The 16337-nt window shown below is 30.2% G+C and overlaps 1 protein-coding gene across 2 annotated transcripts in view; it reads left to right on the top strand.

Annotated features, from left to right (window-relative positions):
• Positions 1–16337, top strand: part of LOC135140984 (uncharacterized) — a 77016-nt gene that overhangs the window by 51936 nt on the left and 8743 nt on the right. For both annotated transcript variants that reach the window (XM_064071749.1, XM_064071750.1), the window contains exons 9-10: positions 63–2075; positions 9351–10931. In XM_064071749.1, the coding sequence (XP_063927819.1) occupies positions 63–2075; positions 9351–10931 (3594 nt within the window). The remainder of the gene's footprint in view (positions 1–62; positions 2076–9350; positions 10932–16337) is intronic.

Raw genomic sequence — 16337 nt, 5'->3', positions numbered from 1 at the left:
TAAATTTTTTGTATTTGTTATAGTGTATACTGGTCACGGCACCAACAACGCGTTCGTTTCAGACCAAGACCTTCCAATCGCTGAACTTAACCGCAACAACCCGCCCACATTTACCCAACAAGTGTCTTTCTTTCACACGAATTTCGTGACCGATAAAGTCACACTAGACCAACAGCTGAAGACACTTTCCTCCGATTTGTCTTCAGTTTTGAGCAACGGGGGTAAATTCGTCTTCTACGGATCCGCGGTCACAGGCTTGCATTTACGCCACAGCGACATAAACATCCAAATATACGAGAGAAGTCCAATGAAAATCAAGACACTCCTGTGTGAAAGTAACGCATTCTCGGACGTCAGCTGTCCCGACAACGTACAAATCAAATGCGTCCACGTCGCTACCCAGCTACGACTTAGCTTGACTTTCAGACGCGGAATCGCCGTCAAAACTAGTCAGTTGATCTCGTATTACTTAAGTCTGGACGAAAAGTTGCCCCCTCTAGTGACAACAATCAAATACTGGATGTATTACCAGAAGCTACTTAAAGACGGCCAGTTCACCGGATACGCCATAACCTTGATGGTCATCTTTTACCTTCAGGAAGTCTATAAATTCCCTTCTGTCGTCAGTTTACAAAATAAGTGTGCGCCGGTTTACGTGGATAACTGGAATTGCGCATACGATTCAACTCCCGCCGCTGAGTCGCTTCCGGAATTGGGGACTTTGTTCGATTTGGTTAAAGGTTTTTTCAAGTTTTACGGCGACTTGGACTATTTCTTGTTTGTGGTGACGCCGTTCATCGGAACTCCGGCTGCTAAATCGCGCTTTTTGAGCCCTTTTACTTTGCCGGAAGAGTACAAGTGTTACGTGACTATGCAGCAGGAGCTTGCCGTGGACTCGGGACTGTGCGTCCAGGACCCGTTCGAACATTCGCGGAATCTCACAGCTTCGATTACCTATTGGGACGCGTGTGAGTTTGCTATGCGTTGCAGAGACGCAGTGCGTCGTATGCACTTGGAGGAAGACAGGATGCTGAGCGATTTGTTCATGTATAACAAATGGCTTAAAGTTGAGTTTTCCTTGTTGAAGCCTTGTAAACTGAGCAAGGAGAAGTGGGTCCAGGATGTTAAAGATCTGACATCTAAGATTTTAGCTAGAGTTTTGGGGTGTAAAATGATGGATGTTACTAATGCTAATGGTTGTACGTTGTACAAGTGTAAAGGTTCTAACGCCGTGCGCGAGAATAGGATAAAGACGTTAAAGGGCCTGTTGAAAGGGATGCGCAGTAATATCAGTTCGATTGAGAAAGAGATCGCCGTGACTACCCAAATCATGAAAAGTTTTAACTGTCCGAATCAAGGTACGTGGAACTTCAAAGTGCGGGTAATCACTGAAGATAACCCATTTAGAGTGACTTTTTCTGTGTCGGGTTCAACGGAAGAGTACTTTTGCCACTTCTTATACACCAGATTGGTGAAGTTTTTAGCCAGCGAAGTCAAGGCACCTATTACACTTTATTATCCGAGCGTGGTTCCTACTACCGTAGAGGCACCCGTTGTTAAAATTGAAGAACTCACTCCAACGGTATCTTTGAAACGACCAATCGAGGACTCTTCACCCGTCTCTACGAAAAAAATGAAACCAACAGATGTCAATACGTCTCAGGATGATGAATCGCAGCAGCAACCAGTGTCTGCAAACGAAGAAACAGAAACTTGCGAAATTGTTGCAACGGCTGCTCCACAAACTGAAGAATTGAACGAAATTACGGCTGTATTGACTGATACAGAGGTTGCTTCTGGTTCTGTTGAACCAGAGGTTGCTTCTGTTTCTGTTGAACCTAGTGGTGCGGACGTAACTCCCGATTCGTCTGTTTGTGCCGAAGCTGCGAATGCTACACCTGGTTCGTCTGCGGTCGAAGAACCGAGCGCTGTTTCGTCGAATGTGACACTAGTCAACCAAGAAATCGAAGATCAGGTGCCTTCCACGTCAACTGACGAGCAATCCCCCCAAGAAGCGTCGTTGCTTTCTTCGCCGAGCCAGGTTTCGATTTGTACGGATTCCACATGCGATTTTAGTGAGTTTCGCTTATTGTCGTTCCAATCTAATACCATTGTTTAAGTATATTATAGTTGGACAACCTAATACAAATTTTACTTCGCCTAAATAGTGAGCTTTAGGACAAGGAATCCAGGGGGCGTGGGACAAATTTTTCGTCGTTTATTGGGTTTATTTTACTCTACTTCAGATGGTGCCATCAAACATTAGCAAAGGCAAACACCCTTCACTGTGCTCTTATACGAGGAGTTATCCATAAATCCGTAATTAACATTCCGTAAGGAGTAATGTGTATAGACATATATATATACAAAATATGAAAATATACTTGACATAAAAAATATGAAGCAACGCGTTCTAACGTGATACGAAAGAATTGTATTTAAATGAATTTGACGCCTATTGTTATTTGACTATATCTGAGAACTGACAGAAACTTACCAAGAGTTTTTAAACTGGTATAATTGTTTAGTTTTACAAGATTTAGTAAAATTTTGATTCGTGGTGTTACAAAAATATTAACACAAAATGAAAATATATATTCAAAGTAAATAATAGAATGACATAAACTTTCGGCGTTGACATTACAAATAAATAAATAATTACAAGACAGGAAAAAAAACGCATTTTCCAATTTATAATGTTATTTAATTTTTAAAAAATAGCATAGTCCTGATCTTGTGATTTATAAATACGCCATTGAGACTTTTAGGCTTTTCGAGTTCTCGATTTTTCAACTTTAAATGTCTCAATTTTTCAATATTTCAATTTTGGGTTTTTCCAATTCTTCCATTCTTCGAATTTTCCATTTCTCGATTTTTACTTTTTGGATTTTCAATTTATTGTTAAACTTTAGATTTTTCAATTCTTCGACTGTTTTATACTTCGATTTTTTTTTTCGGTGTTTTAATATTTCATTTTTTAAAATTCTAGGTTTTTCGATATCTCGAGTTTTCAGTACTTCTGTATTTCAATTTTTCCAATTTTTTAATTTTAATTGTCGATTTTCCAGTTTTTCTTTTTTAACATTTTTCGATTATTCAATTTTTTAATTTCTCAATTTATCGAATTCAGATATTTCATTGTTTTGATTGTTTAGTTTCTCAATTTTTCAATTTTTAACTTTCCTTTTCGACTTACGACTCCTCAATTTCTCGATCCTTCGATTTTTCGATTTCTCGATGTCTCAGTTTTTGAATTTTTCGATGTTTCGATTTTTGGATTTCTCGGTTTCTCGATTTTTTTCTTTTGAGCTTCTCAATTCCTGGATTTTCCAATTTTTAATGTACCGATTTTTCAATTTTTTAAATTGAATTGGATTTCTCGATTCTTCAATTTTGCCATATTTTAATTGTTCAATGTTTTAAAGCTTAGATTTTTCGATTTCTCGATTTTTTGGCTTCTCAGTTCTTCAGTATTTAAATTTTTCAATGAAAAAATTTTGACATTAAATTTTCAGTTTTCTGATTTCTCAATTAATCTATTTTTGATTTTCCCACTTCTCAAAGTTTCGATTTTTCAGTTCTTCAATTCTTCAATTTTTCGACTTCGCTTTATTGGTTTTTCGATTTTTCAATTTTTGGATATTTCTTTCAGTTTTGATATTTTTCAATACTTCGATTCTTTGATTTTTCGACCTCTAGATTTTTCGATTTTTTGTTTTTGGGTTTTCAGTTTTTCGTTTTTTATACATTAAATTTCACAATTTTTCGATTGTTTTATATTTCAATTTCTCAATTTTTCAAGTTTTCCATATTTTAATTTTTAAATTTCTAGATTTTTCGGTTTCTCGATTTTTTAGTTCTTCAATTTTTCGATTATTCAGGTCAGGTCAGTCGATTTTTCAATTTTTTAAATTGAATTGGATTTCTCGATTCTTCAATTTTGCCATATTTTAATTGTTCAATGTTTTAGATCTTAGATTTTTCGATTTCTCGATTTTTTGACTTCTCAGTTCTTCTCTATTTAAATTTTTCAATGAAAAAATTTTGACGTTAAATTTTCAGTTTTCTGATTTCCCAATTAATCTAATCTATTTTTGATTTTCCCACTTCTCAAAGTTTCGATTTTTCAGTTCTTCAATTCTTCAATTTTTCGACTTCGCTTTACTGGTTTTTCGATTTCTCAATTTTTGGATATTTCTTTCAGTTTTGATATTTTTCAATACTTCGATTCTTTGATTTTTCGACCTCTATTTTTCGATTTTTTATTTTTGGGTTTTCAGTTTTTCGTTTTTTATACATTAAATTTTACAATTTTTCGATTGTTTTATATTTCAATTTCTCAATTTTTCAACTTTTCCATATTTTAATTTTTAAATTTCTAGATTTTTCGGTTTCTCGATTTTTCAGTTCTTCAGTTCTTCAATTTTTCGATTATTCAGGTTTTTGATTTTTCAATTTTTCGATTTTTTAAGTTTGCGATTTTCTGACTCTGCTTTTTTGACTTTTCTGTTTCTCAATTTTTTAATTTCCTAATTTTTGGATATTTCGTTCAATTTTGTGATTTTTCAGTTTTTCGATTTCTCAATTTTAACTTTTCAATTTTTAAATTATTAGTTTTTTCGATTTTTTGAGTTTTCAGTTCTTCTGTATTTTAATTTTTCAATTTTCGGAATATTTAAATTTTCGATTGTCCAATTTTTTTTTATTTTTCGATTTTCCAATTGTTCGATGTTTCGATTTTTGAATTAATTCAATTTCTTGATTTTTAAATTTTAGATTTGCTCAAAATCACACTAATATTAGGTCTAATTGTACCGACCATAGTTATAAAATTCACATTAAAGTAAGTCACGGACATTTTTTGAAGTGTACTACATTTCTATACCTGTGATTTATCATTGCAGTAATATTTTTTAGATTTACTTATACAGCCTGTCACAAAAAAGGTCACTTCGATTTTCGATTTTTCGTTTTTTCGACCAACAGTTTCATCGAATTAGATTTTTCAGTTTCCATTTTTCTATCAACTTTTCGATTTTATTACTTTCTAATTTTCTGATTTTTTAAAAATTTGCGGTATTTTGATTTTTCGAGTTTTCAGTTTTTTTGTTTTTCGATTTTTTAATTTTTCGTTTTTTTGATTTTTCGATGTTTCGATTTTTTAATTTGCCATTCTTTCAATTTTCGATTTTTCGTCTTTCCACTTTTAGATTTTTCGATTTTTCTGTTCGTCAGTTTTTAGACTTTGCAATTTTTTTGCATTTTTCGATTATATTTTACTTTCCGATTTTTTTGATTTTTGAATTCTCGATTTTACGTTTTTAATTCTTCGATTTCCGATTTTTCGATTTTCCATTAATCATAAAATTTTTCGGTTGTTTTATTTTTCGACCTTCAATTTTTCAACTTTCGATTATTCGATTTTCCATTTTCTGATTTTACGATTTTTCGATTTGCGATTTTTCGATTTTCGTTTTTCCGCTTTTGTGGTTTTTCGATTTTTCTGTTTGTTTCAGTTTTTATGGTTCTGCAATTTGCAGCTTTTAGATTTCAATTTTGTGACTTTCCGATTTTCCACTTTTCGATTTTTTTATTTTTTTTCGATCGTCGTTTTTTCGATTTTCGTTTTTTCGATTTTTTGATTTTTCAATTTTTAGGCCTTGCAATTTTTTTACTTTTCGTTTTTTCGAGTATTTGTCTCATCGAATTTTCGAGTTTTCGATTTTTCGGTTTTCGATTTTTCGATTTTCCATGTTTAGATAGATATTTTTCGATTTTTTTTTATTTTTCGATTTTTTTTTATTTTTCGATTGTTCTGTTCGTCAGTTTTGAGACTTTGCAATTTTTACTTTTCCACTTTTCTATTATTTTAGTTTCGGATTATTCGATTTTTGAATTTTCGTTTTTTTTTTAATTTTTCGATTTCCGATTTTTTAATTTTTCGATTTTTCGGTTTTTTAATTTGTCGATTCTCGATATTCCGATTTTCGATTTTTCGATTTTCCACTTTTTGATTTTACGATTTTTCGATTTTTCTGTTCGTCAGTTTTTAGGCTTTGCAATTTGTTTACTTTTCGATTTTCGATTATTTTTTTCAAGGTTTTTGATTTTTGAATTGTCGACTTTTAGAGTTTTCAATATTATGAATTTTCGATTTTCGGTTTTTCCATTTTTAGATTTTTGATTTTCCAGTTTTGTATTTTCAGATTTTCTGTTTTTCGCATATCTGATTTATCAAATTTTCGATTTTTCGGCTTTTCGATTTTTCGATATTTGATTTTCGAATTTTCGATTGTTCAGTTTTCGATTTTTCAGCTTTTAGACTTCAATTTTTTTACTTTTCGATTTTCCAAATTTTCGAGTTTCAATTTTCAGATTTTTGATTTTTCGATTTTTTTTTTAAATTTTTGAATTTTTCGGTTTTGATTTTTCGAATTTTTGATTTTTAATTTTGCCATTCTTCGGTTTTTAGACTTCAATTTTCTTTCTTTTAAATTTTTCGATATTCTATTTTCCGCTTTTCAGAATTTTCGGTTTTCAGTTTTCAGACTTTCGATGATTAGAATTTTGGATTTTTCAGTTTTATGATTTTTCGATTTTTAGAAAATTTGAGTAGTCGAATTTTCGATTTTTCAATTCATCGATTTTTCAATGTTCAATTTTTCAATTTAAATTTTGCGATTTTCAATTTGTCCATTGTCAATTTTTAGAATTTTCGGTTTTTCAATTTTTTCATTCTCAACTGTTAGACTTCAATTTTGTTGCTTTCCGATTTTTTGGTTTTCGATTTTCCTATTTTCAGAATTTCCAAGTTTCTTTATTCAGATTTTCGATTTTCCACTTTTTCGATTTTAGATTTTTCGAATTTTTGTTTTTCCAATTTTTTGTTTTTCGATTTTTCTGTTCGTTTCAGTTTTTGGTTTTCGATTTTTCGATTTTTTTTTATTTTTCGATTGTTCTGTTCGTCAGTTTTGAGACTTTGCAATTTTTACTTTTCCACTTTTCTATTATTTTAGTTTCGGATTATTCGATTTTTGAATTTTCTTTTTTTTTTAATTTTTCGATTTCCGATTTTTTAATTTTTCGATTTTTCGGTTTTTTAATTTGTCGATTCTCGATATTCCGATTTTCGATTTTTCGATTTTCCAATCTTCGATTTTTCAATTTCCAGTTTTCGATTTTCCACTTTTTGATTTTACGATTTTTCGATTATTTTTTTCCAGTTTTTTGATTTTTGAATTGTCGACTTTTAGAGTTTTCAATATTATGAATTTTCGATTTTCGGTTTTTCCATTTTTAGATTTTTGATTTTCCAGTTTTGTATTTTCAGATTTTCTGTTTTTCGCATATCTGATTTATCAAATTTTCGATTTTTCGGCTTTTCGATTTTTCGATGTTTGATTTTCGAATTTTCGATTGTTCGGTTTTCGATTTTTCAGCTTTTAGACTTCAATTTTTTTACTTTTCGATTTTCCAAATTTTCGAGTTTCAATTTTCAGATTTTTGATTTTTCGATTTTCTTTTTAAATTTTTGAATTTTTCGAATTTTTGATTTTAAATTTTTCCATTCTTCGGTTTTTAGACTTCAGTTTTCTTTCTTTTAAATTTTTCGATATTCTATTTTCCGCTTTTCAGAATTTTCGATTTTCAGTTTTCAGACTTTCGATGATTAGAATTTTGGATTTTTCAGTTTTATGATTTTTCGATTTTTAGAAAATTGAGTAGTCGAATTTTCGATTTTTCAATTCATCGATTTTTCAGTGTTCAATTTTTCAATCTAAATTTTGCGATTTTCAATTTGTCCATTGTCAATTTTTAGAATTTTCGGTTTTTCAATTTTTTCATTCTCAACTGTTAGACTTCAATTTTGTTACTTTCCGATTTTTTGGTTTTCGATTTTCCAATTTTCAGAATTTCCAAGTTTTTTTGTTCAGATTTTCGATTTTCCACTTTTTCGATTTTAGATTTTTCGAATTTTTGTTTTTCCAATTTTTTGCTTTTTCGATTTTTCTGTTCGTTTCAGCTTTTAGACTTTGCAATTTCTTTTACTTTATATATTTTGGTTATTTTAATTTCCGATTTTTTTAATTTTTGTTTTTGATAGTTTTAATTTTCAATATTACAAATTTTTGACTTTTCGATTTTTTGGTTTTCCCGTTTTTCAATTTTCGATTTTTGAGGTTTGTGAATTTCCACTTTTCGATCGACCTAGGTATTTGATTCATTGAATTTTCGATTTTTTGATTAGCCATTTTTAGATTTTCGATTTTTACGATTTGTATTTTTCGATTTTCTGTTTTTTGCATTAGTGAATTTCAGTTTTTCCGATTTTTGATTTTGCGCATATTTGATTAATCAAATTTTCGATAAAGTTACCATGCTTACAAAAACTTCAAAACATCTACAATATTTCAAAGTATTCAGTTTTGCTATTCTTGATTTCTTCAATAAAATAAATTGAATCAGTCATTAACTTTTTTGAGACACCCTGTATAACCAAATCTAAAAAATATTAATGCAGTGATAAATCACAACTATAAAACTCATCAGATTTTATACATTTAAGATAGGATTTATTCTGCAAAATTTTGAGGTGACGTCAGAAATTTTTTAGAGGGGATAACCAAATATATTTTAATTAAAAATGTATCATGTTTATCATGATTTTAAAACATCTGCAAGATTTCAAAGTATTCGATTTTGCAAATTCAAAATTAAATTGCAAAATATTGTTTTATAATTTTGATTTTTTTTCCAAAAATCTGGACGTTTCGGATAAAAACTCAACACGGAGTCATAAACTACATGTGTAGGACTATGTTACTGTATACAATTTAAAACCCATTTACTATGCATAAATTTGAAGTGACGTCATCACATTATTGGTGGGGATGATTAGACAAATTTAATAATTTTGCGACATTTATATACATATATACCAAATGTATATATGACTACTGTCCGTCCCGTTATTGTCAATAAAATTTTATAGGGTAAAATGTGAATTTCGTTGTAGTTTGAGCCTACCTACAAATTCTGCCCTTGAAGGATTTGGACCGCCTTCTTCGGTGAGGGCAGGCAAAAACGATCCGCCCATAGGCTCAAAACATTTGCGTGCGATTGTACAACGTACTGACTAATACGTCCGTTTACTACCTTATCGACATCACGTGCTTACAGACTATTTTTACCTCCTTTCGTAAGGTACCGCCACTTCACAGTGAAGCGAGTGAGATGTAAAATACATGTATGTTCATTCTTTTCTACATGGGAAAGTGATTCTCCGTATAGGTTGTCCAACTATAATATACTTAAAAAATGCTAATACTTAATTATTTATTTAATTTTAGAAAAAATGAAGCAATGGGTTCTTAAAAAGTCGAAGGAGAAACCGACCTTCGACGCGCAAGTGTCGTACTACTGCTCGAAATTGCTACTCGATAAAAAGACAATCGAAGCAAACCATGTTATAATCCAGCGCGATTTAGCGTTGGCTTTGGCCTCTAGACACACTTTCACCAACATCCATTTCTTCGGATCTTCAGTCATGGAGTTATTCAGCGAAGATAGCATTCTCGATATCTATGTCGAAAAACTTGAATCGCGTGAGGGTTTCACCGGACTAAAGGTGGATTTAATCCAAGAGTGTCTAGTCGACAGTGGCAAATTTTACGAAGTGTCGACTTCTTTAGCCGACCAGGCGGTCAAGTGCAGACATAGAGAAACCAAAATCGAGTGTGAAATTCGAATGAATAGTAAACTACCAGTGTGTAACAGTCGCTTAATCCACTACTACCTCACCCTCGACCCGAAACTGCGCCCTCTCTTCTTCGTGATTAAAGCCTGGGCGGAGTCGCAACAACTCAAAAAAGTGTCCTTTTTTTCCAATTACTCAATCTACATCCTGATCATTTTCTACCTCCAACAAGACCCGTACAAAATTCCTCCGGTGAGCGAGCTCCAGAAGAACGCCCCGCCCGAGTTCATAGGCGACTGGAACGGCGCTTTCATCCCCATCCAGTTCACCAGTCCCGCTCTCAAAAGCGCCACGCTCAAAGACCTCGTACTCGGCTTCTTCAAATTCTACTCCTCCTTCGACTATTTCTCGTACGTCATCGCCCCATTCTTCGGCTCCATAATCAACAAACTATGTTTCCTCAAACCCTACGACTTACCCCCGTGCTACGAAAACTTCATAAGCGCCAACCACCTCATGTTCATGGAATTCGGTACCTGGGTCCAGGACCCGTTCTGTCACTCCAAAAACATCACAGCCGCTGTGAACCTCATCAGCATGGGGAGATTCGCGGCGCTGTGTCGCTCCGCCCTCCAACTTGAAACCCCGAACGAGAAACAGCTCCTGTGTCGACTTATCCTCCAGTGCCAGAACGGCTCCCTGGTGGACTACCGCGGGGTCGAAATCGAAAAAGGGGAAATGTGGGATGAATTGCACTGGATCCAGATCGTTCGAAACGTGTTGTTTGTAATCGTCACGAATATCCTGTGTTGCAACATCCTGCAGGTGCAGCAGAAACGATTGAACGAAGGGACCAGGACTATTAACATCGCGAATAAACTGCGGACGGGGAAAGTCGACCAAATCGTGCTCAATTGTATGGGGATGAGGAACATCTGGGACGGTCGAATCCACATTTTGAAAATGTGGCAGGATCAGATATCGCGGGATAGTACCTGCTTCGACGTGGACGTGTTCGTGTCGAACTTGATACGGAACGACGTTCGGAGGGTGGCGACGTACGATTTGTGTGTGGAGATGACGTTCATTAGGGACCCGACGAGTGTGAGGATTGCGGTATACGGGGCGAATAAATTGCACTTCACGCACTACTTCTACACGAGGATGCTGAAGGCGTTGGAGGCGGCGGAGCTGAAGGAGCAGATCTGCAATCAGTTCAACGTGGACTCGACAGGTAGCAAATTTGATTATTTTTTAGCGATATGGGCATAAACCTTGTTGATCGTGCATGTGAAGCTCATGATATAACCATTGTTTAAGTATATTATAGTTGGACAACCTAATACAAATTTTACTTCGCCTAAATAGTGAGCTTTAGGACAAGGAATCCATTTCTGGACTTCCTAAAGTTTCGATTTTTCTCATCTTCAAATTCTTCAATTTTTCGATTTTTTAAGATTACGATTTTTCGATTTTGCGTTTATAGATTTTCAATTTCTCAATTTTCCAATTTTTTAATTTCTCAATTTTTTGAATATTTCTTTCAGTTATGAGATTTTTCAATATTTCAATTTTTCGACTTTTCGATTTTTGAATTGATGGATTTTTTTTGATTTCTCGATTTTTTACTTTTTGGATTTTCAATTTATTGTAAACTTTAGATTTTTCAATTTTGCGACTGTTTAATGCTTCGATTTCTCAATTTTTCAACTTTTCGATGTTTTAATATTTCATTTTTTAAAATTCTAGGTTTTTCGATATCTCGAGTTTTCAGTTCTTCTATATTTCAATTTTTCAATTTTTCGATTTTCTAGTTTGTCTTTTTTAAAATTTTTCGATTATTCATTCTTTTCATTTCTCAATTTATTGAATTCAGATGTTTCGTTGTTTTGATTATTCAATTTCTCGATCCTCCGATTTTTCGATTTCTCGAAGTCTCAGTTTTTGAATTTTTCGATGTTTCGATTTTTGGATTTCTCGGTTTTTCGATTTTTTTCTTTTGAGCTTTCCAATTTTTGGATTTCCCAATTTTTCAATGTCCCAATTTTTCAAATTGAATTGGATTTCTCGATTCTTCAATTTTGCGATATTTTAATTATTCAATGTTTTAAATTTCAGTTTTTCGATTTCTCGATTTTTTGACTTTTCAGTTCTTCAATATTTGAATTTTTCAATTTTTCAAATTTTTGCGTTATATTTTCAGTTTTCTGATTTCTCAATTAATCTATTTTTAATTTTCTCACTTCTCAAAGTTTCGATTTTTCAGTTCTTCAATTCTTCGATCTTTCGACTTCGCTTTATTGATTTTTCGATTTCTCAATTTTTGAATATTTCTTTCTGTTTTGATATTTTTCAACACTTCGATGCTTTGATTTTCGACTTCTAGATTTTTCTATTTTTTATTTTTGGATTTCCAGTTTTTTGTTTTTTATACTTTAGATTGTTCAATTTTTCGATTGTTTTATATTTCAATTTCTCAATTTTTCAACTTTTCCCTATTTTAATTTTTAAATTTCTATATTTTTCGGCTTCTCGAGTTTCCAGTTCTATATTTTAATTCTTCAAATTTCCAAATTTTTAAATTTTTTGAGATCTCAAGTTATTTTATTATTATTTATTATTATGTTTTAATTATTCAATCTCTCGCTTTATCAATCTTTCTATATTTCAGTTTTCGATTTTTCGACTTCTCGATTTTTCGACTCCTCGATTTTTTTGTCTTTTGACTTTTCGATTTCTCGATGTCTCAATTTTTGAATTTTACAATGTTTCGATTTTTCGATTTTTTGCTTTTCGGTTTCTCGATTTTTCGATGTTTCGATTTTTGATTTATCCGATTTTTCATTTATCCAATTTTTTAAATTCTCGACTTCTCGATTCGTTGATTTTTCAGTTTTTCGATTTTTAAATTTTAGATATTCGAATTTTTAGTTTTTTTATTTTTTGATGTTTGGGTTTCTCCATTTTTCAGTTTTAAGATATTTTAACTTTTCAATGTTTCAAATTTTAGATTTTTCGATTTTTCATTCTTTAATATTTTTTTTATTTTTCAAATTTTGACGTTTCTAAATTTTTAGTTTTCGAATTTCTCAATTAATCTATTTTTTTATATTCCCATTTATCCACTTATTAAAGTTTCGATTTTTCAGTTCGTCAGTTCTTCAATTTTTCGATTATTCAGGTTTGATTTTTCAATTTTTAGATTTTTTAAGTTTGCGATTTTTCGACTCTGCTTTTTTGACTTTTCTGTTTCTCAATTTTTTAATTTCCTAATTTTTTGATATTTCGTTCAATTTTGTGATTTTTCAGTTTTTCGATTTCTCAATTTTAACTTTTCAATTTTTAAATTATAATTTTTTTTTGAGTTTTCAGTTCTTCTATATTTTAATTTTTCAATTTTTGGAATTTTTAAATTTTCGATTGTCCAATTTTTTTTATTTTTCTATATTTAAGTTTTCGATTTTTCGATTTTGGCCTATTTCGGTTTCTCAATTTTTTGATTTTTCGACTCCTCGATTTTTTCGTCTTTTGATTTTTCGATTTCTCGATGTCTCAATTTTTGAATTTTACAATGTTTCGATTTTTCGATTTGTTGGTTTTTCGATTTTTTGCTTTTCGGTTTCTCGATTTTTCGATGTTTCGATTTTTGGTTTATCCGATTTTTCAATTTTCCAATTTTTTAAATTCTCGACTTCTCGATTCGTTGATTTTTCAGTTTTTCGATTTTTAAATTTTAGATTTTCGAATTTTGATTTTTTTGATTTTTTGATGTTTGGGTTTCTCCATTTTTCAGTTTTAAGATATTTTAACTTTTCAATGTTTTAAATTTTAGATTTTTCGATTTTTCATTCTTTAATATTTTTTAATTTTTAAAATTTTGACGTTTCTGAATTTTTAGTTTTCGAATTTCTCAATTAATCTATTTTTTTATATTCCCATTTATCCACTTATTAAAGTTTCGATTTTTCAGTTCGTCAGTTCTTCAATTTTTCGATTATTCAGGTTTTTGATTTTTCAATTTTTAGATTTTTTAAGTTTGCGATTTTTCGACTCTGCTTTTTTGACTTTTCTGTTTCTCAATTTTTTAATTTCCTAATTTTTTGATATTTCGTTCAATTTTGTGATTTTTCAGTTTTTCGATTTCTCAATTTTAACTTTTCAATTTTTCAATTTTTGGAATTTTTAAATTTTCGATTGTCCAATTTTTTTTATTTTTTTATATTCAAGTTTTCGATTTTTCGATTTTGGCCTATTTCGGTTTCTCAATTTTTTGATTTTTCGACTCCTCGATTTTTTCGTCTTTTGATTTTTCGATTTCTGGATGTCTCAATTTTTGAATTTTACAATGTTTCGATTTTTTGATTTGTTGGTTTTTCGATTTTTTGCTTTTCGGTTTCTCGATTTTTCGATGTTTCGATTTTTGATTTATCCGATTTTTCAATTTTCCAATTTTTTAAATTCTCGACTTCTCGATTCGTTGATTTTTCAGTTTTTCGATTTTTTAATTTTAGATTTTCGAATTTTTATTTTTTTGATTTTTTGATGTTTGGGTTTCTCCATTTTTCAGTTTTATGATATTTTAACTTTTCAATGTTTTAAATTTTAGATTTTTCGATTTTATCATTCTTTAATATTTTTTTATTTTTCAAATTTTGACGTTTCTGAATTTTTAGTTTTCGAATTTCTCAATTGATCAATTTTTTTATATTTTTATCCACTTATTAAAGTTTCGATTTTTCAGTTCGTCAGTTCTTCAATTTTTCGATTATTCAAGTTTTTGATTTTTCAATTTTTAGATTTTTTAAGTTTGCGATTTTTCGACTCTGCTTTTTTGACTTTTCTGTTTCCCAATTTTTTAATTTCCTAATTTTTTGATATTCGTTCAATTTTGTGATTTTTCAGTTTTTCGATTTCTCAATTTTAACTTTTCAATTTTTCAATTTTTGGAATTTTTAAATTTTCGATTGTCCAATTTTTTTTATTTTTTTACATTTAAGTTTTCGATTTTTCGATTTTGGCTTATTTCGGTTTCTCAATTTTTTGATTTTTCGACTCCTCGATTTTTTCGTCTTTTGATTTTTCGATTTCTGGATGTCTCAATTTTTGAATTTTACAATGTTTCGATTTTTTGATTTGTTGGTTTTTCGATTTTTTGCTTTTCGGTTTCTCGATTTTTGATTTATCCGATTTTTCAATTTTCCAATTTTTTAAATTCTCGACTTCTCGATTCGTTGATTTTTTCAGTTTTTCGATTTTTAAATTTTAGATTTTCGAATTTTTATTTTTTTGATTTTTTGATGTTTGGGTTTCTCCATTTTTCAGTTTTAAGATATTTTAACTTTTCAATGTTTTAAATTTTAGATTTTTCGATTTTTCATTCTTTAATATTTTTTTATTTTTCAAATTTTGACGTTTCTGAATTTTTAGTTTTCCAATTTCTCAATTAATCTATTTTTTTTATATTCCCATTTATCCACTTATTAAAGTTTCGATTTTTCAGTTCGTCAATTCATCAATTTTTCGATTATTGAGGTTTTTGATTATTCAATTTTTAGATTTTTTAAGTTTGCGATTTTTCGACTGTGCTTTTTTGACTTTTCTGTTTCTCAATTTTTTAATTTCGTAATTTTTGGTTATTTCGTTCAATTTTGTGATTTTTCAGTTTTTCGATTTCTCAATTTTAACTTTTCAATTTTTAAATTATTAATTTTTTTCGATTTTTTGACTTTTCAGTTCTCCTATATTTCAATTTTTCAATTTTCGGAATTTTTAAATTTTCGATTGTCCAATTTTTTTTTATTTTTCTATATTTAAGTTTTCGATTTTGGCCTATTTCGGTTTCTCAATTTTTTGATTTTTCGACTCCTCGATTTTTTCGTCTTTTGATTTTTCGATTTTTCGATGTCTCAATTTTTGAATTTTACAATGTTTCGATTTTTCGATTTGTTGGTTTTTCGATTTTTTGCTTTTCGGTTTCTCGATTTTTCGATGTTTCGATTTTTGATTTATCCGATTTTTCAATTTTCCAATTTTTTAAATTCTCGACTTCTCGATTCGTTGATTTTTCAGTCTTTCGATTTTTAAATTTTAGATTTTCGAATTTTTATTTTTTTGATTTTTTGATGTTTGGGTTTCTCCATTTTTCAGTTTTAAGATATTTTAACTTTTCAATGTTTTAAATTTTAGATTTTTCGATTTTTCATTCTTTAAATTTTTTTATTTTTCAAATTTTGACGTTTCTGAATTTTTAGTTTTCAAATTCTCAATTGATCTATTTTTTATATTCCCATTTATCCACTTATTAAAGTTTCGATTTTTCAGTTCGTCAGTTCTTCAATTTTTCGATTATTCAGGTTTTTGACTTTTCTGTTTCTCAATTTTTTAATTTCCTAATTTTTTGATATTTCGTTCAATTTTGTGATTTTTCAGTTTTTCGATTTCTCAATTTTTACTTTTTAATTTTTTGCCGCCACTTCACAGTGAAGCGAGTGAGATGTAAAATATATGTTCATTCTTTTCTACACGGGAAAGGATCATATAATAAATTATTATTATATGATCTAAGAAAGTGATTCTCCGTAAAGGTTATCCAACTACAATATACTTAAACAATGATATAACTTACCCGGATACAACTAAG

Source organism: Zophobas morio, unplaced genomic scaffold (assembly GCF_036711695.1).
Source record: "Zophobas morio isolate AGI-343-1 ecotype UQ-CSIRO unplaced genomic scaffold, CSIRO_AGI_Zmor_V1 ptg000041l, whole genome shotgun sequence".
Classification (NCBI taxonomy): Eukaryota; Metazoa; Arthropoda; class Insecta; order Coleoptera; family Tenebrionidae; genus Zophobas; species Zophobas morio.
The sequence above is the reverse complement of the archived record's forward strand: the minus strand, read 5'-3'. Positions and strand labels throughout refer to the sequence as shown.